The sequence below is a fragment of the Tupaia chinensis genome, unplaced genomic scaffold, assembly GCF_000334495.1.
Source record: "Tupaia chinensis unplaced genomic scaffold, TupChi_1.0 Scaffold000430_1, whole genome shotgun sequence".
In the NCBI taxonomy this organism is placed as follows: Eukaryota; Metazoa; Chordata; class Mammalia; order Scandentia; family Tupaiidae; genus Tupaia; species Tupaia belangeri.
Genome location: NW_006159935.1, coordinates 2,760,562 through 2,785,641, shown reverse-complemented (window position 1 = coordinate 2,785,641; position 25,080 = coordinate 2,760,562). Strand labels below are relative to the sequence as shown.

At 43.1% G+C, this 25,080-nt stretch overlaps 1 protein-coding gene across 4 annotated transcripts in view; it reads left to right on the top strand.

Moving 5' to 3' along the window:
* The window catches only part of FNDC3B (fibronectin type III domain containing 3B), a 317,671-nt gene that overhangs the window by 212,815 nt on the left and 79,776 nt on the right, over positions 1-25,080 (top strand). For all 4 annotated transcript variants that reach the window (XM_027774421.1, XM_014590333.2, XM_027774420.1 and 1 more), the window contains 3 exons: positions 7,305-7,363; positions 13,973-14,124; positions 17,319-17,378. In XM_027774421.1, the coding sequence (XP_027630222.1) occupies positions 7,305-7,363; positions 13,973-14,124; positions 17,319-17,378 (271 nt within the window). The remainder of the gene's footprint in view (positions 1-7,304; positions 7,364-13,972; positions 14,125-17,318; positions 17,379-25,080) is intronic.

The following is a 25,080-nucleotide window of genomic DNA, read 5'->3' as shown; positions in this document are numbered from 1 at the left end:
TGCTTTCGTCCAGTTCCACACATATACAGCCGTTCTCCCTTCTCCACGGTTGCCGTTATCTGCAGTTGAGTAGAAGGTATTTTGAGGGAGAGAGAGAGACCACATTCACATGCTTTTATTATAGTCTGTCGTTACAGTTGTTCTGTTATTAGATATTGTTCATCTCTTACTGTGCTTATTTATAAATTAAATATTAAGTAGGTGTGTGTGTGCCGGAAAAAATATAGTATGTATCGGGTTCCACATTATGTGCAGTTTCAGGCATCCCCGCGGGGCCGTGGAATATGTGCCTGTGAATAAGAAGGAGCTACCATATATGATTTCTGTCTTGTGAAGTGACCATCAGGACTTTCACAATGTGACAGAAGTGAGTTTACAATCCCCTAGTATTTTAGGTAGAACTCAGTGTCGCTGACGTCAGAGAAAGTGACTGAGAGATGGACTTGGCGTTAACATGGGGTCAAAGCGGGTGCCTGGTACTCTGCCTGTCCCCACTTTCGGTGGCAGACTCGGAACAACACTTCTGGGCAGCCCTAAGGTGTTGTAGAGCGTTTGTCTGAAGGGTTCCACTTGCCTGTGGGTGGACTGATGTGAACGTTCCTGGTAACACTGCTCAAATCTTGGGGCAGGAGAGAAAATCATTCTTTCTGTTGAATTCCAGAAATAGCACCAAAAGCTCAGAGGAAATTAGCCCCTGTTGTCCCATTTATATTTTCTGGCTTTCTCTACTGTCCAGCTGGGCACTCCACCTGCAAAAGGAATTCATCTCTCCTTTCTCTTCTTTCTTTAAGGTTTCATAATCTCTTTGAAACCCAGGCCACTCTCAAAAATATTTTCCTAGACTGGAAGGCAACTTTCACACATAATTTCACCTGTCTGCCGCTTTCTTTTTCATCGTCGAGACTTTGGTATTCCTTTGGCTACTTTTTTGGGATTTCAGATAAGAGTAATCACTTAGCCAGGTAAATGACTAGCAAATGTTCATCTTTGCATTTTTAGCATCAGGATGACTGATAAGATATTTCTGTAATATTTTTCTTTTAGGAATAACTGCATCATTCTTTTGTTTGTGAATTTATTCTTTGTCTGGTGATTTGACATCTTTAAGATTTGTGTTTGAAACCATCAATTGTTGGAGCCGACAGGTTGCATGGTGGTTAAGGGCACTGGACTCCCACGTGGCTGACCACTGTTCAAGTCCTGGACATGGCAGCTTGCTTTCTTACTCTCACTGTTTCTTTCTCTTTCTCTGTGTGTCTCTCTCTGGTCTAATTGAAGAATAATGATAACAAATAAAGTTAAATGAATAATTATTTTAAAAATAAAAAATAAAACCATTAACTGTGGATCATAATCATCCAATGGACGTTCTCAGGTAACTAATTCTACTAAATTGATGTGCACTTGTCAGTCTTTTATCCTTCACCATAAGTAATATTTTAAAAACGAAGATAGACAATTTATTTTTCTGAATAGAAAAGCAATTTAATGTGCTGCTTTTATTTAGAGAGAGAGTTTTGCTATAGGGCACATGTGCTTGCTGGAGAGACAGAGACAGAGAAACAGAAAGCAAGAAATCGCCCCCGCCAGGGGCGATGGCTATGACACAGTCCCTTCTCCTCTATTCTCTTTTCAGGATGTCGGGCATGCACGCTCATACATATTTCAAGCCGCTGGGTCTGGGACTCAAACCAAGGTCTGCTGCGTGGTAGTCCAGTGCCTTAACCACTATGCCACCTGCTGGTCTTCAGTGTACATTCTTAATATGTTCTTTCTTCACCCTCATTGGTTCTCATTGGCATTAGTAGGTACTGACTAGACTCCTAGCGTATCTTTATCATTGAGTCTTATATTTTGAATCTAAAAGTATTTCTGTTCATTGAATTCTTCTATTGATTGTGTGCTGTTGACCTAAGCCTCTTATCCCCAAAATGGACGGAACCAGTAGCTGCAGATTCCCCACACTCCTAGTTTATTATACATGATCTGTTTAGGGAGTAGGCATGTCAGCTTCTTGGCAGTCAGAGAAAGCAGATTCTGCTGTGATGGGTCTCTGCCAGCGAGCCCTGTGGGTGAGAACTCGGCAGAAGGCTTCGCGGGGAATCATGCCGATGTCACCACATTGGAATGAAGGGCTGTTCCAACCATAAATACATTCTATAGCTAGCAGCTAAGTGGGGCTGTATCTCTTTTCTAAGAAGGAAAAAATGTGAAACAAACCAAAGCAGTAAATTGTGTTTATAAAGGGGGATATTTTAATTAGTTGAGGCCTTACAGTTATTCAAACAGTCTGAGCTTACGTTTCTTCTCGGAGCAAACATGACAACCATTATTTATGGAAAGTTTAAATGTCACGTGACACAGCTCCCCGCGGTATGTGTGGTTTTGTTGTCGCTGTTATTGTTGTTGTTTTTTTAAAGCTGTATTTGCTTTGCTTGTATATTTTTCTTTTAACCTTCCCTCTGCTAAAAATGCTTGATGTTTTGGGGAGGAGAGTTGCTTTTAGGTGGAGCGAAAGATTTGAGTCTCCGAGTGTGGAATCCCCGCCCTTCCCTTCTTGGGCACTTCCAAATAGTCTGGTTCTCAGCTCACTGGGAGCATGTGTGCCTAGAGGCCCCCATGGCCACATCTTTTCCAGAAATTTCCCATCCCTAAGTGTCCCTGCGTGAAGGATCTCATCGCCCCGTCGTTCTTTTTGACCGATGAACTAGTTTCCATTCCAGGGGAAAGCCTTCCAGGTGCTAAGAGAGCAGCATGGCGTGCGAAAGGCAGGTCGTGCGTCTCCGCTCCGGTGGGCTCACTGGATTGAAGCAGATAGAGGGACCGTGTTGGTGTGCATGCTTACCTCAGGGCAGCTTCTGTGCGACACGGAGCATGACCTGCTTTATAAGAGCGGCTTCTGAACCCAGGCAAGACGCAGCCCTGGAGGTGAAGGAAAAGGAGCGTGGCCTCGCGCTCGCATCACACCCCGACCTTTCTCTCTCTTCCTGGTTGACCGTTGTTCGGTGGGCACGCTCCTAGTTTTTTCTCTTGAGAGGGTTGGGGGTTCGAAAGGAAGACATTTTCTTTTAAACTTTATAAAACAAAGTAGATATCCTAAGACAAACCGCCAGAATTATTCTCTCTCTCTTTTTTTTAAATTTGTTTGCTCCTTGTAGAGGGGATTAGCTAGTCTTCCTTTTTCTTTTCTCTGTCACAATCTGGGGTGCATGTGAGAGAGAGAGGGAGAGAGACAGAAAGGAGAGGGGGACGTGCCAGCAAACAGGAGCTGGGCCAGACGTAAGCAATACCCTCGTGCAGCGGGGCTCCGAAGCTGCCTTACGGGAAGGTGATCAGTCGTAGACGACTCTGAGGGGCAGGGAGGCCCAGGCCCTCCTGAATGCAGTGTTCAGGGAGTAGGGCTGTGCGTTTTGACATTTTTCATGCCAGACTGTTAGCTTGCAAGAGTTTATTTTCTACGTGGTAAGTAACTGTTACTTTCGCTCAGTTAAACAGATTTTATTTTCACTCTTTGTGCAAATCGTGTGCCTGGTATTTATTTACTTTTTTTCCCTCTTAGTCTGTGGCAGCCCAAATGGAAAAGCATGAAATAAATGTGGTGTAAATGCATTTTTCTCTTTTTTCCATATTCATAATTGGACCCTTGAAAGCGAGGCAGAATTCCAGTCTGGCTTTGGTTCCATGTCTCTCCCGACCCAGCGGGCTGTGAGCAGGCGCAGCAGGGCCACGGCAGTCCTGCCTACCTGTCCTCCCCACGGCCTGCCCGTTTTACTGTTGATCTTCCCAGAAACCCTTGTTTATTTGGCTCCATTCCTGACCCACTTTCTCTTTCTTCTTCTTCTTTTTTTATTTTTTAGAGATTTTTGCTATAGGGCGCATGTGCTCTCCAGAGAGTCAGAGGCAGAAAGCCAGAAATCACCCCCCAGGAGGGATGGCCACACAAGCCCTTCTCCTTCATTCTCCTCTCAGATTTGGGGTATGCACACACGCACCTGGCATGAGTTTTAAGCCCTGGGTCTGGGACTCGAACCACAGTTGATTACATGAGTCCAGTGACAAAACCATTATACCATCCGCTGGTCCCAACCCACTTATTCTTTTTTTCATATACCTTCTTCCCAGATCACTGGCTTTCACTTTATTTATTAGACAATGTTTTCCAAGTTAAAAATAAAAATCAATACACTCCCTCTTCTGGGACATGAAGGTGTCTTGTCCTGCATCTCTTCCTTCCTTCTGTCTGTCTGAGTTAGACACCCACCCGTCTCACCGCTTTGCTTTCTGCTTTTACTCTGTGTCCTCTCTCGACCTCCAGATCTCCATAATTTGCCATAACACAGTCAAAGACTCTCCTTGCTTTGTGTCCAAGTCCTAGAGCTTTGGCCCCGTGGAAACCATGCCTCCTCTACGAGCCTCAGTTTCCTCATTTTTCTCCTCCTCATTCTTCAGTTAACCATGGCACCCGCAGGTGTCACGCCGGCACCAGAGGTGCAAGCCGTGGTGCAGTACATGGACACGGTTCTACACAGAGTAGGTTCTACCCACTGCTGTAAACAGAGCCGTGAACACCCGTCGTGCAAGGGGCCCTGTCAAACTCAGCCAGGCACGGTGCACTGACCAGCACATACCTGCGTGCTCAGAAAAGTCCGCTTTTGTGATCGTAATCAAAGGCAGGCTGATAGGGAAAGGCCTGACCTCTCTTTGGAAGTCAATTTTTTTTTTTTTAATCTCAAGACTTTTTACTTGTATTTTTGATTCTTATCTGAAAGCCATTCTTTCCTATTTTGGACAGAGCTTTTTTCTTTCCAATTTAACCTCCTACTCTATTTTTTGTTCTTTTCTGTCAAAAGCATAACCATTTCTTCTGTTATCTGTACCTGAAAGTGCAGAGGGTCCTCTCCAGCTTTTGTGGGACAAACCTTTTAACTCTGGTCTTTCATTCTCCAACCTAGGGGATGGTCCTAAGAGTTCTTCTTTTCCAAACTCTTGAATTTTCTCTTCGTTCCATGTTGAGGAGATGGTCATCCCAATTAGTTTAAACTTCTATCTAAGGATACCGTCAAGTTCTTGCCCTTCTAAGAGAATCCAGATGTGGTATTTAGATACAATTGCCTTTTTAAGCTAGTTCTTGAATGTATAAAGGAGTTGCAAGTCCATGGGTAATTTTTTCATATACATTTCCAGGAATTTTTTGAAGACATCCTGTATCTCGCTGTGTGAGTGTTTGAAACCTTAGGGTCCTTCAGAATAACCAGAGATTAAGAAAATTTGTCTTTAACAACTGAGCTAGTCAATTCATTGGAGCTATGTGTATGTTTGTTTATGTTGTTTTTTATTTACAAGTAACTTCCGAACTACATAATATTTATAGTTTACTTAGCAGGGACTTCCAGAAAATGTGTACACCTGACTTAGGGGCACAACCCACCACCTGTTTCTTAACATAAATCCATGGCTATAAATGAACATGTGACATTTCTTTTTTTTTTTTTTTTACTGTAGACTTTTTTCAGTTGCAGTTTTTTAGAAAGATAGTGTCACCAGTCCAATTGTTTTTCTCATTGGAATAAAGACAGACTGCAGCGGGGGGGAAAGAAAAAAACATGAAGAGCTAATCTTTTTAAAGTTTAGGGTGATGTCACCTACAAGTTTTGTACTTTCTAATACACATTTTTGCTCCCTTATTTCGCCAACAAGTATCTCCTGAGCGCTGAACGTGCTGATCTGGGCCACGCCTTGTGCGTGCATGGTGGCCATGCCCTCGGAAGGGCTCAGCAAGCAGACCACAGCCTGCTTGGCAGCTCGTTTTTGTGTGGTCTACAGACTTCAGATAGCCGGTGTGCTTGTGAAGAGTAACACACACACACACACACACACACGATATGTAACAGAGGCCTACGTGTGTCCCACAAAGTTTAAAACATTTACCTGGTTCTTTACAGAAAGAAAAAGATTGGCCTAGCCCATACCTTCTAGTGTCTTATATTTTGACATAGTAGAAAAGATAATATTTAAGAGAAGAAACCAACAGAAAATTCTCTTCAACTCTTGACAGCTGATAAGGAAACACAGGGGTTCTGGTGGGCTTTTCGAGAAGGTGACTTTGGGGTTAGACCAGAATGATGAGAATAAACAGCTCTGTTGAGTGGCTGGGCTTCTCACCCCTGCTGTGCCCCAGCCCGCCTCCCCTCCCCTCCCGCTCCGCACCCCTCCGCTCCGCTCCCCTCCCCTCCCCTCCCCTCCGACTCCTGCTGACTCCGGGGTTCAGCTGCCCTGGGTTCCTAGGCGCTGGCCTTGTTTTGTATTCCCTCTCCCATGGCACCTATCACAAGTTTTGGTCACTGCCTTCATGTCTTCCCTCCCTCCACACTAGACTTGAAATATCTTGGGGACAAGGACGCATGCCCTGGTTATCATCTCTGTCTATCGTTTTGCTTCATCTTCACTTAAATCTCCGATCCTTCACTGGCTACACAACCTCCCAAACGGTCTCGTCCTCACTACTCCCACTCCCACCCCAACCCAGGCCAGCTGCGGGCAGCCATGAGTGACTGGTCTTCCTGTGTTTGTGCCCACCTTCATCCCCGTTACTCAAGCAGGAGCTAGAAGAATCTCCTCGAGCGCAGATCAGGTCAGCCCCCCACTCGGACACGCCAGTGACTGACAGTCAAACTCTGAATTCTGGAGTCTGAATAAAGAAATCAGGCAGAACATCAACATAGAAAATTTGAACTCTCAGGCGGGCCTAGACTGGCTGCTGTGTCTTTCACCTCGTCTCTTTACTCATTGGTCGCCGTGTACCCTTCTTAGGACCCTTTATTTCCTGTTCGCGGTTGAATCATTAAGTGGAGCTCTGTGTAAATCGAGCTCACCTTGTGAAGACTTAAAACTATGCTGTAGCAACTGGGCAGCTGCAGTGAGACCCGCTCCTCGGAAAGGTCCCCATTCCTGATTTTCACAATCACATTTGTGGCATCAAAACTTCATAGTGGGGCCTGCAGGTGGCATGGTGTTTAAGGGCACTGGACTCCCACGTGGCCGATCGCAGTTCGGGTCCCAGACCTGACAGCTTGCTTTCTCCCTCTCTCCTGTTCTGTCCCTCTCTGGTCAAATTGAAATAAATAAATAAATGGATAGAGTTAAATAAAATAATTCTTTAAAAAACTTTCTAAAAGTAACCTCATGGTAACAGGCAACTAACTGACTGAATGATAACCCTTGTCAAAAGGCCTTGGGGAAGGGATTTGACAACCTTACTGCCGTCTAATGGTTTTGCTTTTCCTTTTTTCTCTTCCGTACTGCAGAGTATGAATTGGAAGTAAAGAGGGTGCAAGACATTCTTTCGGGAATAGAGAAACCACAGGTATGTCTTCTGGATTTCTCAGCATAAATGACACTTTCTTAAGTATTTCAAATGTGCTTTTCTTTCACCACACAGTAGGTAAGCAAAAGGGACCCTTCCCATTGCAGATTACTTATAAACTATGAAATAGTGTCCAGTTATTAATGGAGCATGAAAATACAGAACAGCAGTCTTCTGTGTAGTCACAATCCGCTGAAATGTCTTCTTTATTTAGATATTCGAAATGCAATTAAATATTCTTTCCAACTTCCAAGGATGTATTTTTTTTTCTTTCTTGGGTCTACAGAACAGTTTTCCTTTCAGTAACTTCCCTTTACCTGTATAAATGTAGTAATAATTATTTTAAAAACCTTAATAAGCCCAGATTTTTTCTAAATAATTTTTTTAAATTAAAACATTAGCTAAGAAAAATAAGTCTAGAACATTGGGCATGAAGGCCAAAAAACAAAAAAGGAAATCAGTGAGGTTTTAATTTTTGAGGTTTGATTTTTCCAGGTGCTTTGAAATTCAAGTGAAAAATTGAGAATGTTGATTCAGCCTTTCATCTGAGATTAGAGAGCCAAAGTTCTTTGGAGTGTTTTCTAGTTGAATTGGAAAATCTTGATTCTTCATGTGTTTCAAATACTGAGGCTTTTTAGTGGCAGAATCCAAACATGCCTCAGGGTACATCGTTGAGCTTGACTGAACCTACAAGCCCAGCGTGCTGGAGGGCAGGCACAGCCGGCCTGTGGAAGAGCAGGCGTGGCGAAGGAGGGGTCGGTGCCTGCGCTGGTAAGAAACGCAGGAGGGAGGGTTCTGAGCCAAGAATTTATGTAATCAGGACGGCGTGCTTTGAATGATCAAACAGCTGGCTGATGAGTTGGAGGATGAAGAGGGTAGGACCCAGGGAGAGAAGGGTTAGGAATGCTCTCCTGTGGTTGTGATGAGAGGTGAGGAGGTCAGGATTAGGGGTGCCATCAGCTGTGGCCAATAGGTTAGATACAAGCACCGTTCTTGGGATAAGTCAATTCCGCCTTAAACCTGAGTCATGCATAGCTGGACTTGCAGGTTAAGAGGCCTGCTCTAGAAGTTGCTTCCTCTAAGACGTCTGCCCTGATTGCTCTCCATGCCCCTCAAGTGCGATGCTCCCCGTAGAGCACAGAACTGTGCGTGCGTGACCTGCCCGGTGTCACCGAGCTCTCGTGTACCTCTGCCACCCTCCCACACTGTACTTCATTCACTTGTTCCTGTGTCAAATGAAGTTCTTTTCTTTAATATTTATTTATTCCCATTTGTTTGTTGTTTGTTGTTGTTGTTGTTGTTATTATTATTTGACCAGAGAGAGACAGAGAGAGAGAGAGGGAAAGTGAGAAACAAAGCTGCCAGGTCTGGGACCCGAACCACAGTCAACCATGTGGGAATACAGCACCTTTAACCACCATGCCACCTGCTGGCCCCTCAAATGAAGATCTTATGGGTGCTGTACTTACTCCTGCCTCTGCTTCGGCATGCCACAAGACCTCCTCCTGTCCACCTATGGAACTTCCTATTCCTGCTATACCATATTTCCAGTGCGTGGCTGAGAACAAGACAAATTTGTTACTGTAAAGTCTTAGAGATCTGAAAGTCCAGAAGGGGTCTGCTGTGATAAAGCGATGGTGTTGGCGGGGGACATTACTTTCTGAAGGATTTGAGAGAGAGACTCTTGTCTCCCTGCTGCTTCCAGACTCCAGAAGTGGTCTCCTTGCTTGGCTCGTGGCCTCCTCTGTCTTCAGAGTCAGTGGTCATAGCCACCACCTCCTGCTTCCATGGTCACACCTCCTTCCCTGACTTTCACTCCCTCCCCGCCCTCTTTCACTAGAATGACCCTGTGATTACGCTGGGCCTGTCCGGACAATGCAGGGTAATCTTCCCATCTCCAGATCCTTAACTTACTCACACCTGCAAAGTCTCTTTTACCATGCAAGTAATACATTCACAGGTTCCAGGGACTAAGGGACAGACATCTCTGGGGTCATTATTCTGCCTCCCACACTGCCCCCCTGTCTCATAACCCTTCCCTGCCTGGTGACAGTCCACTCACCCTTCCTAGCAACAGTTTTTACAGTTTTTCTCCTCCTCTCCTCTCCTCCTACGCCTTCTCTCGGAGGTTATTTGCGATGATGTCCCATTTGTCCCTCTGTCCCTAGTAAGTGGCGCTGTCCTCAGCATCTACTGAGCCCTTAACAGGGGTGCTGCTGGGTGTGTAGCAGGCTGCTGTGGCTGTAGCTGGGTGTTGGCAGGTGGGACAAATGTCCAAGGCTGGCCAGCATCGGAAGATGAGGCCAGCCTGCTCGGTGGGACCCTCGGACAGCTGGTGACAGAGTAGGAGGCGGCACCCAGAGGGCTGCACCTGCACCTTGCAGTCTGGCTCCCTGGGCTGGGACCTGGCGTGGCTAGTAATGGTCTCTGTGGCCGTGGGTGGGTTAACAACCTCCCTGTGCCTGGAGTTCCTCTTCTTTGAAAGGTAGGATAATAAATGCCCATGGGCGATCTAGGAAGTAGACCATTACTCCTAATAGGATCCTCAGGGTGGAATTTTTGTCTAGAGTTCATCGTGTATCACCAGGCACAGGTGAAGCTCTGCTACACGCTGAAATGGGCAGGAGGGCTGTCAGGCCACCTTCCAGGGACAGAGGCAGTGAGCAGAGAGTTGGACCACAGTTGCAAAGAAGTTTGCTCTTCTTAATTTTTGCTTGTTTGTTTCCAACGCCTCTGGTAGTGCCTCTGAATGTGTTTTTCTTTGAGATTTTGCAGATTATTTTATGTAAGTGCAGAAACAATAGAACTCGTAGATTCCAATTAACTTTCTAGAACTTGAGGACCCTGAATTGTACAAGTCCTTTACTCTTCAGAGGACCAGACACTGTATAGCTCCAAATACTTGGTCGCTTTCCTTTTAATTTTATTCATCCAGCGTACAGTATAAAAATTGCAAGCTATTTGCTTTGGGACGTAACAGGGAGACGCACTGGGGTCCTCACAGGTGTGGCCCTTGCTGTGCCTGAGGAAGAGCACAGCGTTCTTGGCGGTTAGGAATGAACCAGCTGCCTCCAGCCGAGCCTGGTCTAGTCTCTGATGGTGGGGCTGGGCGCAGCCTCCCGGCACTGTCTTCCACATGCTGCTGGGCTGTTTACTTTCAGGATATAAATAAATGTAACCTAGAATCGTGGTTCTGCATTGTTTCCATCCGCTAATGTTTAGCTTATAGAAACAATTGATTTGTCGGTTCCAGAAGTGAATAAACTGACCTAAAAAGAAGACTTCCTTTGTAAGAAGCAATTCCTTGAAAGATAAACAGCTGTGTATGTGGGAACATATTTGAGAGTCCTAGCACAAAGGCGTTACAGAAGTAGGTGATGGTGAAATTTTTAGATTGTAGTACCCTTTTTCTTTGATCCTTTCCTTTTTTTATTTGTGTTCCCTTGTGCTAGTTAGAGTGAAGCTACTATTACTTCGGTAATATTTCCTCACGTGTTTCTTAATTAGATCGCTAGGCCTCCCGCATAATTAAATCCGAAGCCAGACCAAATGTAGAAGCTAGAACTTACAATTTTGAAAATTAAAGTAACAATTTAGTAACTGTGAAAGTGGTATTTCTGATTCAAATAATGAATATTGTTTGCATATAAAAATTGTGGAATAAAAATTATAAAATTTTGGGCCAGCACGTGGTGTGGTAGTTAAGGCACTGGGTCCTGCAGGGCCAACTCCACAGCTCAAGTCTCAGACCTGAGGCTTGAAAAACACATTGGATGATTGAGGGCAATCATGAATGTCAGGGACAATGGAGGAGGAAGATGGGACATGGCAGAGGATGGGGATGGGGAACCTAGGATGGCAAAACAAAAGGCAAGGTATGCAGGACACAAAAATTGGGAAATCATTTGCTGAGAACATATATGTTGATGTGCTTGATTGAGCCAATGCACAGTGTATTTTGGATGGAAAATTCATATGTGTGTTGTGATGAGAAAAAAAAAATTTATAATAAAAAACAAAGTATAAAAAAAAAAAAAGGAGAGAGAAGAGGATAAAGACAGCAGTGAACAATAGAGAGGCAGGATGTTGATGAGAAATAGATATGGTTTATTACCTGTTGATGTTGACATGTATAGTATTCTCAACTGAACCGGTCTGGAAAGTATTTCATGATGGGTGAAGTCTTTTTAATAGGCAAAATGAGAAATAGTGATTGACTGTTTAAAAAAATAATAATAACAATTATTGGGAAAAGCATGGAAAAGATATTGAATGATAAAGCGGGGAGATTGATATCTCTGTATTGACTGACATGCATGGCATTCCCTTTTGAAAAAGCAATGGAAGTCAATGTAAAGTTATATGTAATCTAGTGTAATAGAAAGAAGATTATGATGATAATAAAATAAAAAAAATAAAAAAAACACATTGGATGCATGTGCATGTGTTCCCAAAATCCCAAGAGGAGAGTGGAGGAGAAGGGATTGTAGTATGGCCATCCCCTCTGAGAAGCGGTGTCTCACTTTCTTTCTGTCTCTCTCTAGCAAGTACACATGCCCTGTGCAAAATCTAAAACAAATAGTACAATTTCACAGAGCAGTATTGAAACGCTGCAATGAACAGGACAGAGGAGCTAGGATAGAGCTAAGGGTTACATGTCAGATAAGCACATGACAATGCATGTTTGTAATTTCCGTGTGTGCGTGTATCTCCATGTTTATATACACACACGCGTGTAACAGCTGTTCTCAGGCTGGAATCTACATTTAATAAATACATCAACAAGAATGATTTCTAATCAGAAGTAGATAGTGGTTAGGGCCAGCAGGTGACATAGTGGTTAAAGCGCTGGACTCCCAGATAGCCAACTAAGGTTTGAGTCCTGGACCTGGTGGCTTGAAACTTATGCCAGACTTGTGTATGTGTGGCCAAAATCCCAAGAGGAGAATGGAAGAGAAAGGATTGTGGCATGGCCATCCTCTCTTGGGAGGGTTGACCTCTCACTTTCTCTGTCTCTCTGAGAGCGTATGCACCCTATAGCAAAAATCTCTTAAAAAATAAAAGAGGTAGATGGTGGTTTTATGAGTTCTTCAAAGTACTCAAAAACAGTTTAATTGAAATAATTCATATGCAGACTTACACTGGTGTAACCTACGTAATAGACCTTTTCACATCGCCAGTGCAGAAACAAATGTGAAATGTACCTTGTTCGATAACTTCGTAACCACATTGCCACTGTTACACCATTACACGGACATCACTCCTAGTCCTGGCGGATCAGTTAACCGTGAGAAAGTCAGTTAGCGCAGTGACTCCGAAACTCCCTGGGTGAGGAGACGGCTGTCGTGATGGACAGACAGGCTGTGTGCTGCAGCTCGCCGGTCACGGCTGTGAGAAAGCTCCCACACAGGGCAGTGTGGAGGCCTGTACAAGGACTGTCACTCGGGAACAGACTCGAACCCAGACAGGGTTCCTAGAACTCTTCCTCTGTCATGAAGGACCCTAGGAGAAGGTCTAGGCTTGCACGTTCACCTTTGTAGGATATTCTCTTACACGGCACCACGTAATTTCCTGGAATCGACCTTGAAACAAAGTGAGTTCCAAGCCTATTGGAGACCAAGTGCTATTTCTCTGAGGATTCCGGAGGCCGAGGAAGGGAAATGAGACCAGGAGTCAGGGAGAGCAAGGGACAAGAACACAGCTGGAGAACTGGCCCCAGAATGCTGGTATCAAGGCAGACATCCCAGACCTGCTCCTTTGAAAACAAAGGGACATTCCAAAGGGGCATTTCTGATTAGCTGGCATATCAGAAGAATGCCTCCCCACAAATAGCTGTGTTCAGATGGTGGCGTGCTCCCTGGGGGCTTGCTCAGGGAGCCTGGGGAAGACTGGACATTGTGTTAGCTGATGCTTCCAGTGTTGTACGTCTCTGTTCACTCACATCATAACTGAACCAAGTCCTAAAAGGAAAAAAAGTGAACTTATGATGAAAAAAGTAGTGCTTGCAAGGAGGTGAATTTATGGGTACGAATTTGGTATTTAGGGTACTGGCATCTGACTGAGCTGTTTTCAGACCCATTCATAGAGTTGGCATTACCACCGCGTTCTTGGGTGTGCAGCCGTGTCACACCCTGGCTCTGTGTTTTCTATTGCCTAAGCTGCCTTTTTCATTATAATCTGAACTCTTCATGGTGAATGACCTCCGATGAGGTTAAAAATTAAATATACTACCCAGTTCCTCAGGATCACTCACTAATGATACGTGAGAGAATTCAGCAAACACCGTCATGCATACCATCGTGTATTCTTACAGAGTTCCCAGGTATGCCTGGTTATTTTCTCTCTGGAGAACTGAGAGTTGGGCACCAGGCTTGTATGGAAGCTGCCTTGTAAGGACAGATGTGGCAGGAGCCTTATTTTGGACATCAGGAGTTTGATAGGAGCACACCATATGGGATATCTGTTGTCACAGTTCACATTGTTTACTTCGGATGAACTCTGAGCGAGTTCTACGCCACTGCTAATAACTACGAAATGTCATTAGGAAGTCGTGTCTGACCTGCAATGAGACGGAACTGAATCTGTTCGTCCCGTGTTTTTCTTCCTCAGGTCTCTAACGTCCAGGCAAGAACGGTTGTGCTGTCCTGGGCGCCTCCCGTTGGACTCTCATGTGGACCGCACAGCAGTCTCTCCTTCCCCTACAGTTACGAGGTCGCCTTATCAGACAAAGGACGAGATGGGAAATACAAGATCATTTACAGGTAGCGCACGTTACTATGTGTTGTTCTTTGTGGCTAACCTGTGAAGATGAAGTTGTTGAAGAAAAAAATGTATAGGCTTTGCAAATTTTCCTTTGAAGAGTTTATTGTAAAAATTAGCAAGAATTACAATGTCAAGAGCTAACTTTGTCCAGACTAGTGATAATCAGAAATGAGCAGCATAGAGCTATTTGGTATTGGTGAAATATATCGCTGTTTTCTAGCCATCAGTATAACGTTAATAAACACTTTCCATTCATGTCTGTCATGACAAAAAGTGACTATGCCTTCATTTTTGCATACATTGGACAATCATGATTATTTCTTACATTTTAGATCCAGGCCTTTTTATATCGGTTTTTTTTTTTAATTCTACAATATGGTTTTCTTCCCTTTCACCCTCCTTCTTAGCCTGCACAATAGTTGTTCAACCTGCAGTAAAGATTACTTTCAAATATCTCATTCCAAGGCTTTCTTAAATGGTCAAAAGTTGAACACACAGAAAAGGGATTAGCCCCTTCTGCTTTATGGACTCTGGGTACAATGATTTATAGCTGTGTTCGAAAAGGGTTAAGGTCTTTTCTCTATAATTGCCGAGCACTGCTCAGGTCTGCAGAGCGGGCAGTCAGAAAGCAGTTTGGTTCTACTTGTCTGCCCTCCCTGCAAGCAGCCCGTGCATGACTGCCCATTCCTAGGCTAATGTGGTCGCATACACCCCACTGCTCTGCCCGAGAGCTCGTTTTCTCTCCCGCATCATCTTGTCAGTGCTGCAGATCTAGATCTCCACATCCCTGTTCCTGATTTTTTAAGTGTATTTATTTCTTCCATGAGAGAGGTAGACCCTCCAGTAGGGTCTTCACACTGATCTTCCCCCAGCCTCAGCAGCCGGGATCACAGTCACGTGAACACCCCATGTGTGCAGGGAGACTTCAGGACACCAACCCAGACCTCCCACCTGGCCTCAGCCTTGTGGAGTACTGCGTTACCTCTGTACCCCCGTGGCTGGTCCTTGTTCTAAGTCTTGAGTTATCCACAGATGGGTCTTCTGGATAAAGACAGACACACGATGTTGCCCATTCTGTCTCACCGACTTCTCCCTGGGCCCCTGCAGTGTGTCCTCAGGGGCCAGCATCGCTCTTGCTCCCTTTGAACCTGGCCTCACACCGCAGAAACCGAAGGCAGTCCATATCACTGCCCTGCGGAGAAACCGCCACTGAGGCCTGACTCTTCTGTGGATAAAACCCTTACCTCCTTAGTCTGGTTCATAACCACTTGGTTCTGTTTTGAAAAATCAGCATGAGTAGAGACCTTGAAGAAATGCAGAGAGCCATTCCCCCCACTGCCAAGAAACAGGTAGATTCTACTAATGCCAGATGGACGTTGTAGACAGGAGCTGGTCTCAAGGGCCCAGCAGAGCGAGGCAGGTGAAATCGGTGAGAAAGCAGAGAGGTTGGGAATGAGCGAACAGCAGTTCCTGTCTCCCTCTAAAGGAAGCAGGCACCAGTCAGCCCAAATACTTGTTGCTTAGATTTGCTGATTCGTTAGATTTTTTTAAAAGTGATGATGAAAATTAGAATTATTGTGTAAATTGTCCTGGTATTAATTTAGCAAATGCAAAAAAAAATTAAAGATACGATGCAACTCAAAGAGACTTACAGGCAAGGTATGGACAGAGCTTTTGATTTGTAACTTTAAAAAACTGCTTTTATTTAGAATAATTTTAAACTTATGAAATGTTACAAAATAGATCAAGGAACAAATGCACTTATACTCCACCCAGATTCACGGGTTAACTTTTTCCTCATTTGCTTAATCATTTCTGCTCCTCCCCTTTTTACTTTCTTTCCTATCATTTTTTCCTATAAGTGGAAATATGTCATAATCCTTTACCACCAAATAGTTTAGTGCATTTCTAAGAATAGGATATTCTTAAATGACCACTATGCAGTTATTTTTGTAAATGCATGTCAATAAAATGCTTTACCCAATCCGTGGACCGTATTCCGGCTTTGCCAGTTGATCTAAATAATGTCTGTTATTCTGGAAGAATGGGGTTACAGCTTCTTCCCTCTCCAGGACAAGATCTAGTCTAAGGTCACATGTTGCAGTTAGCAATCATGTCTCTAGACTTCTTCAATTTGGAATAGTTCCATAGTAACTCTTTGCCTTTAAAACATTGACCTTTTTCAGAGTTCTGTTGATTTAATGGTTCATCTGAAAACAAACATTAACATTTATAATATAAAATAAGTCCTATCTATACACATCCCCTCACTTTCTTGAAAAATTTTTAATAAAACAGTCCTTATTTTATGTCTGTTGGTTCCTTATAAGTTGAGTAACTTGTGATCACATAAATGGCTTTATTTTCTGAGTGCTACTTTAGATTTATTTATTTATTTATTTATTTATTTATGTATTTATTTTTAAGAGAGATTTTTGCTATAGGGTGCATGTGAGATAGAGACAGAAAGCAAGAAACCACCCCCCAGGGGGATGGCCATGCTGTAATTCCTTCTCTTCCATTTTCCTTTCGGGATTTGGGGCACTCATACACATGTGTCTGATGTGAGTTTTAAGCCGGATTTAGGACTCAAACTGTGGTCGACTTATGTGCGAGTTCAGTGATGTTAACCGTTGTGCCCTCTGTTGGTCCCTTAGTTTTATTTTTAAGAAAGCTATGTATTAGGTGCATTCGTGTATGAAGGACGTATATTTGGTTTCATGAAGAAAATCCAGAGTTGAAGTAGTTGAGGTTCCTATAAAAGTGGGTCAGAGAGCTACCTTTGGTAGATAGCTGGCAAAGGAATTTATATTCATTCATTCATGCATGCATTTGTTTACTTATCTATTTATTTTTATGTATTTACTTTTAAAATATCGTAAGACCATTTGAGATTTTATCAGAAAGCTCATCTTGTCATTTTTTTCAGGTATAGCGTGGCATCATTAAAAGAAATCTGATTTTCTTATCAAAAATAAAGTCAATTTCTGGTTTATGGTTGAAACTGATACAGCAGTCTTGAATTGGGTCATCAGAAAAGCCATGGCATATTTTTCTGTTTCTCTATGCAAGAATGCATCATCACTTTTCTGACGACACTCTGTTATCAGTACATGGCTAGGAGACCCAAGTCCGAAGCTCGCTTTGCTTTTGAAATTGCTATTATTAACTAATGAGTGGTTTTTCTTTGCAGTGGAGAAGAATTAGAATGTAACCTGAAAGATCTTAGACCAGCAACTGATTATCATGTGAGGTGCACTCTGTTCTCAGTACATGGCTAGGAGAAGCTCGCTTTGCTTTTGAAATTGCTATTATTAACTAATGAGTGGTTTTTCTTTGCAGTGGAGAAGAATTAGAATGTAACCTGAAAGATCTTAGACCAGCAACTGATTATCATGTGAGGTGAGTTACATGATAGAATGTAACCTGAAAGATCTTAGACCAGCAACTGATTATCATGTGAAGCCGAAGGTATTGGAGAATCCAGGTGGCTAAAGTAAACTCACATCTCCCTTTTAAAAGTTCTGATGAATAACACTTGCCGGGCTGGAAGTCTTGGTGCTGTGTGCTGGCCATGGGTCTGTGTTCTGAACTGAGAGCAGTGGTTGGGGGGGACACGGATGCTCTCCGGGAACAGAAAAGCAGGTGGTACACGGAATAGATTTCTAAACACTGTTTTCTAAAAGTAATTATTATTTTACATGGTTCTTCCACAGTCTGTTGGACTGTATGGTGTAACATATATTTTCTGTCTATAAAATCAATGAATTTATTTTTTACCGTGGATTTATCAGCCGTCTATTGGAGACCGTATAAACCTAGGGCTGAAGGAGCCCAGCCGTCTCAACAAAGAAGCAGGCCCTTCCCATGTTAATGGCCAAAGAGCCCCTTCCCATGTTGCAAGAACACTTCGGGATCTTAAAAGCTAACCGATTTTGAATAGCCAGGTAATACAGACATCAAATTGCCTTTGGCAAGAACCGGCCTCATCTGGCAAAAGAATGAAACCCTGTCATGTGACATCTGCACTGTGATTTTCCTGGAATTTCTATTGTGCCACCTGTCTTAGGAAGAAATCCAGCTGCCCACAGACCTATGAGGGGAGAATGAGCATCTGAATTTTCACAGAACCTATCTGATTTTTTCATTTTTCTTTTTTTTTTTTTTGGTACCAATGTTTTAAAATATATTTACTATTTACATTTTATCACCATACATCTTTAGAGTGTACAAAACATGCTTTGTTTTTTCCCTTCCCTATCTGATTATTTAAAGATGCACCCACCCACCTATTTGCAAATACATAAGTTTGTGAGTATGGTCAGTATCGTTAAAAAAATTTATTTGTTATGTTTACATTTTATTTAATTTTTAAGATTACCAAAAAATGTGATTTTTTTGGATACACAGCAACAGATTCTTTCTCCTTTGTTCGATGATGTAAGTATACATAAAGACTGTGTAATAACACTGCAAGCATCAAGTAGACACCGTTTATTCTGCTCTCCAAAGGTTCACTCACACCACGAGCTCTTGTGGTAGGGTAGAGGCAGGGGAGCTAGAGGGAAAAGCATCCACTGGGTCATCAGAAAAGTTGCAACGCATTTTTGCAAAGAAAAACATAGAAAAATAATATATCATGACTTTTCCAAAGACCCAATATTATCTGAAGGCTTGAGTTCCAGTTGGTTCTGCCATGAACTGGCTTCTTTAACTTTAGGCCAGCTATGTAGGATCCTGTGTCACAATTTTTTCAGTTAAAAATGTAGGCAAACAAGGATATGTTGATATCATGCTGTCTTATTAGCCACGAGAGTGCTTAAGAGTAAATTTAAGGTGGTATAATGGAGAGCAAGGTGCTATTTCATATTCAGTCAGAAACAGCATGTCTGCTTAGCTAGGATATTGTTTAGATGGACTGCACCCCCGCCCCCCCTTCCTGTTTAAATCAAAACTTTGGATCTTTTCAGTCAGTTTGCTTCTGCCCAAACATACAGAACTGTGCATAGCCCGTCCCCACGAACAGATTCGTGTAGTTCGCATAATTGTGACGCTAAGATGACCATGGAAGTGGTTCGACCGTCCATCGGAATAATCTCTTGAATAACAAACCAGAGAGTGTAGCACCACGTAGGGAGTTGTGTGTACCCGTTACTCACTGTTACCATGGTTTCTTTCCCCCCAGGTTTTAATAGGATATTGTTGTTCCTTTACTGGAGGTTTACTTTATTTCCTGCTGTTGTGAGCTCACGGTATCCTTTCTAACAGACTCACCTGTCACGAAGGGCGTCTGTCCGTTATCCATCTTCCTGTCTGTCGTTTCCCTTCTGCTTTGTCCCTCACTCAGGGTGATGTCGAGAAGGCGTCTCATTAATTCATTTCCATGTCCTGTGACCATCTTGACCATCCCCCAAATGAAAGGAACATGGGGCGGTCCCCATCTAGAAGCCTCGTGTCCAGACTCCCCAACACGTCTGAGACTCCACACACACAGCACACGTATGACACAGCATGTGTACAGCCCAGGGTGTGAGAAGGATGATCGAGCTCTCTCTGCTCGCTGGACAGATAGAAATGTTTTTCTTTCCTCGGTCATGGTCTATTTTAGTATGTTTTAAAAACACTCTCTCCTAATAAAAATGTCAATAGCCCAAATGTTAACTTCTGTAACCTTCCTGTGCACAACCCGTATACGCTACTCACTCCCTGTCTTTTCGTCATCTCCTTTTTCAAGCTAGGGAAGAATCTTTCGGTATTTTCTTTCTCTGATTCAAAGATGGTTATTCTAATATTATTTATAGTAATAATACATAGGAAATAAAGAAAGCCTGAGCAGTGGTGTAGTCATCACCCTGCAGCTTTGATCTGCCCTTTCGCCTTCAGTGCTTTGGTCAGGCGGCGTGACGCGTGGAGGAAAGAGCCCGAAACGTGGGGTCATTAGCCCCGTCACTTCCCGAGGGCATGGCCCGGAACCACTGCGACCTCTTTAGGCTTATGTTTGCATTTGGAATCGAGGGTACTAATGATACCAGCTAGAGAAAGATGGTGTGAGGCAAATGAAATGTGTGCGCGGCTGTTACAAACCCGTAAAGTATGGTATAAATGAATTTTCCAAGGTTGTTGCAGTTTTTTCCACACTCTGAAATTTAAAAGGGCTTCCTGGTGCTAGTCCTTTGAGCCCGTGTGTAGTCTGACCGTGTCACTCCCACGTAGGGGAATAAGGCTGTATCATCCTTGACCCGGAAACACTGGAACAGGATCGTTTTGTGATTCAGTTTTGTTCCTATTCTCAAAGTCTTAGTTCCAGGAATGTAAGCTTTTGTCACACTCAGTAACGCCAAAAATCGTTCTAATAGTCACCTGGGAGTCCTCAGGAGACTGTGGAAATAATTTGGTCACTAAATTCTCATATTAGCAACTTCGAAAGTTGCTATCCCGTCACTGGGCAGCGGCAACGTGAGCGCTTACCTTCCCTGTCATTTTTATTTGGGTATTATCAGTTTAGAAAGGTCACCATGGTGGCCGCTACCAGAGCCAAGATGCCTATTCTCCAGTGGACAGGAAGTTCTTTCTCTTTGCTTTGCTGGAGCTCGTGTGCCTTTGTCAGAGACAAAGTACCTCTCAGTGGGACACAGTGACACTGCAGTCCTTCTTCTTTCATGCCTGCAGGATTTGGGGTGCACATACACGGCCAAGCCACCAGGCCTAGGATTTGAACCACTGCTGAATGTGGCATCCAGCTCCCTCTGCACTGTGTTCAGCCAGTGCGTTATGAGGTGGGCCTAAATTTCTTAAAAAGAAAGAAATGACGTCTCCACTAGGGCTTCTGCTCGTGCATTCTTTGTTGCTATTTATTTTGCTGTTCTTTATCCTATTCAGACTTAATCTTTATACAATGCTTTTCTCACTTTCAGCTTTGTTCCCGCCATGTTAGTGAGTATCTTGGGAGTTCCATTGGGTCTACAGACCTTGGGCTGCCTCTACTTGGCTTTAGCTCTTAGCTTGTTCCTGCCACCACCTTGCTATAAAGGGGAATTTGTTGAGTCCAGTGGCATCCTCGACACCACTGTAGGTCCCGTGCCTGTGGCCGTGTTGACTGACGTGTGCTATGCCGTTTAAGCCAAATCCTGCCTAGAAAATTATATCTTTAGGCATCTCATTTCCGGTGTAAAAAGTGTGTCTTCTGTTTCACTTCCTGCTGTGCAATTTGTCTCGTTGCTACACCTCCATTCAACCATTATTGTTGTTCTCTCCTAGAGATGATTGAAGGCAGCATCCCTTTATATGACACCCCTCTATAACATACACTCCTATTTGCAGAATTTAGGTCTTTGGTCTTAGCTCAGATTTTTATTAGAATCATCACTTTCCTATTTGCTACTCAGTTCTTACACACTTGTTATGTTGGTTTAATGTTGGTACAGTGTTTAAAAGGAATCCATCTTTACTTGTCAGAAGTATATTTATCCAGTGTTTCTATAAAGCACATCATGTTACAGACTGTATAAAGCCACTATTACAAAATCTCATGTGTGTTTGTGAAACAGTTTTTGTCTATGTATGTGTATGCGAGAGAGAGAGAGGAAGAGAGATTATATGTTAGGAGGGGAAAATGAGAAAAATTGGATGCATAAATAATTTACATTATACTTTAAATTGCCATACACAGATACATAGGCTTACATACATAAATATTTATACATACACACCTTTTTTTGTACAAATAAAAATTTGTCCATACACAAATGTATGTTGTCTGTACATTTCCCAGAAAAGTGTATTTCTGTTTTAACTCGTAGGTTTGTAATTAACATTGGCATTGAAATAACCATTTTACCATGAAAGTTAATCATTTATATTTTTATCAGGGATAGGATAATTAGGAATTGGAGTGATGGAATAGATAGCAATTTTATGACAAAATGTGAAGCAATTTTCCAGTCATTGGCATGAACAATTTGGCAGAGAAGTTGCCCAGAGATGATATCACATAATGACATTTCCCAGAAAAATTATGTAATGAAACATTTCCAAAAATATGGTTGACCAGCACAGTGCAGGATTATGAAACATGTGTCATTGACCAGAAACTGTGGCTCCTTACATGTTGCAGAGGTGCAAGAAGTTGGAGGCAGACTTCTGAGATTTTTAGGTCACCTGTTTATTAAGAATTTAGCCAGTATTTATGCTGAAGCAAGCAGGAAAACTCAACACGAGATTAATTATTCTGTTAAAATTTTTTTCTAGTCTCCTCCATGCCATTTGAGCCAGAGCCCATATAGAAAATTATATTCCATGGCATTTTAGGTGCAAAAGAAACTGAACTATTTGCTTATTTACATAACCTAAGAAAATGACCTACTTGACACATCCTCCTGTCACAGGGTAATATTTAGGAAAACCCACTGTATCGTGTGGAAAAAATGTGTATTTAGATGTTCTTTAAAGCGTAATGCCATGTCCAGAGACTTCTGCGTGTAAATGGCATTGGTAAGAATGTAGATGATTAACAGCTATTCACTGAGCAATGCTGATCGACAGATGCAATCACGAAATCCATAGCGTGTCAGATTTTTGTACTGTAGGTGACACGTGCATAGTGCCATTTATTTAAAGTAGATCGAGATAACCTTGCCAGCCAACTTTTTATTTATGAAAAACACTGCTCTTAATGCAATAAACAAACTAGCATCTTTTGGAGCTAACAACAAAGAAGATAACTCCATGTGGCCCCTGTAGTGGACCATCTTCAACTGCCTCAAATGTTTCCTTCTGCCCTCGAGTTCCCACTGCCATCCTCCCATCTGCCCACCAGGAGCCTCCATCTTTCATTCTCTAGTCCAGGAGATGTGGATTTCTGACTTTCAGAATCCCATTTAAGAACCCCTCTCTCCAGACAACTAGCTGTGGTCAGCACTGAGACTGCTTTCCTCAGCTGCGTTACCCAGATGGGTTTTTTTGTGCTAGCTGTGTTTGTGCCCATCCAGGACCCTGGTCTGTCTACGTCTAGTTCCACACTGGCAGCCAAATGCCCCATGATTGTAAACTGGGGTATGTTCGTGGTAGAGGCAGGGATCCTCAGTGGTGCCGTGAGAGGGGTAGAAGTCAGCTGGAAAGCAGTCTCAGTGCTGAGGAGACCTTAGGATACGGTGGGGATTGCGGCCAGCCGCACCGCTCTTGCGCCATCTGAAGGAGGCGCTGCTCTCAGCTTCATCCCATCTCTACAGGGTAGGGAAGAAATCACGTGTTGCCAGAACTTCTAGTTTGTAAGCGAAGCCAGACATTTTGTTTTGCTTTGTTTTCTTTTGTTTCGTTTGAGAGGTCTCCATATATTTTTCAGTGTAGCTTTAGTTTATAACTTTTTTCCATTTCAGAGGTTTTTTTTGGATAAACTCAAAAGTCAGCAGTAGTTTAATGAGCTCCTGTGTGTCACCACCCAACTTGTTTCTTCAGTGCCTTTGCCTGCTCCACCACCCCACAATGATTTTGAAATCAAGTTCAGACTGTATCCATTTCACCTATAACCCACATTCCCATCATCACACACCAACCGCAGACCAACAAATAATAATTCCGACTGTTCTCAAAATCCAGAATGTCTCCATTTTCTCCTTTGTCCCCAAAATGAATTTTTTTTAGTTGATTGCAATTAGAATTCATCATGGTCTGCTTATAATGTTGGGTTTATATGTCTTAGATTTCTTTGAATCCATAGGTTTTTCATTGATCTTTTCCTCCTTTTCAAGGTATTTGCTAGAGTGATTTTCTTTTGTCTGTAGTGTTTCCCACAAGTACGAACTTGGCTGGTTGCACCTCAGTTATGTGGCTTACTCAGCTTCATCAGATACAGGTTCAGTTTTCTGACAACACAGTTTTAGAGACAGTGGCATGCTCGTTTCTTAGGAAAGCTTCATGTCTGGTGTCTCTCTGTGGTGACTGCCACATAGATCCTTTGGTTGATAGGTGGCTCTCCTATTTCTAAACACTATTTGGCCTCTCCCTGGCATACACACACACACAAAGACACATATTGCTTGGGTCAGATGCAGCCCGTGAGCCACCCGTGGGGGAAGTCTAATGTATTCAACTTCAGGCTGGAGCTCTGCCCATGTCTGGGACTTTCTGTGATTCATTTTAAGTAATGTAGCTCCCCGTGAGCCTATCCTGACATGTGGAAATGAGCTCGCCAGACCTACCATTGGGTTTTTACCATCTCGTGCCAGCTTAGGTGGGTGCAAAGAGGAGCGTTTCCTTCGTGGGAGGGTGGGTGGAGAACATCCCGACCATGAGCACTGTTCGTTTTGACCAGATGTCATGATGTTCTTTCCGTAGGTCAGTCAGTCCTGTATACAATAAATACATATTTCACCTTCTGGGCTAGAAAGTAAACATTTCTGTTAGTACTTTTGACTTGCCTGACCGCTCTGATTTTTTTTCTTTTTGTTACGGATTTTGTGAAGTAATTACATTTTTTTTCATGTTATCAGTAGCTGGATTTTAGAGTTCATGCTTTTGGGATGGAGAGAGCAGAGGTGGACTGTGGGTATGTAGAGTGACATGGCTGCAGGATGAACAGAGGAGCAGGCAGTGCAGTACAGTGAGCGGTTAGATTTCCGGTGCTGAGCACATCCTAGTTGTGTGCTTTGGGGAATTCACTTCACGTCTCCAAATCTAGGTTTCCTTCTATCTGAAATAGGGTTAGTAGGATTTCTCCGCCTCATTGAGTGGGTGGTTATAAGGCATGTGGATGTCAACTCAGTAGCGTCATCCTTGCATCTTCATTTTAGGCCACAGAGGCTTCTTTGTTGTCTTTTTAAAAGAGTATGTTTTCCGTTTTTAAAAATAAATTCCCAGTGTTAAAAAAAAGAGGAAAAGTAGAAAAGAAGATGGTAAAACTCAACACAAGCCTATTTGCTGTTTGAAAGAGGGTGGCATTACAACAGCCCTTCCATGAA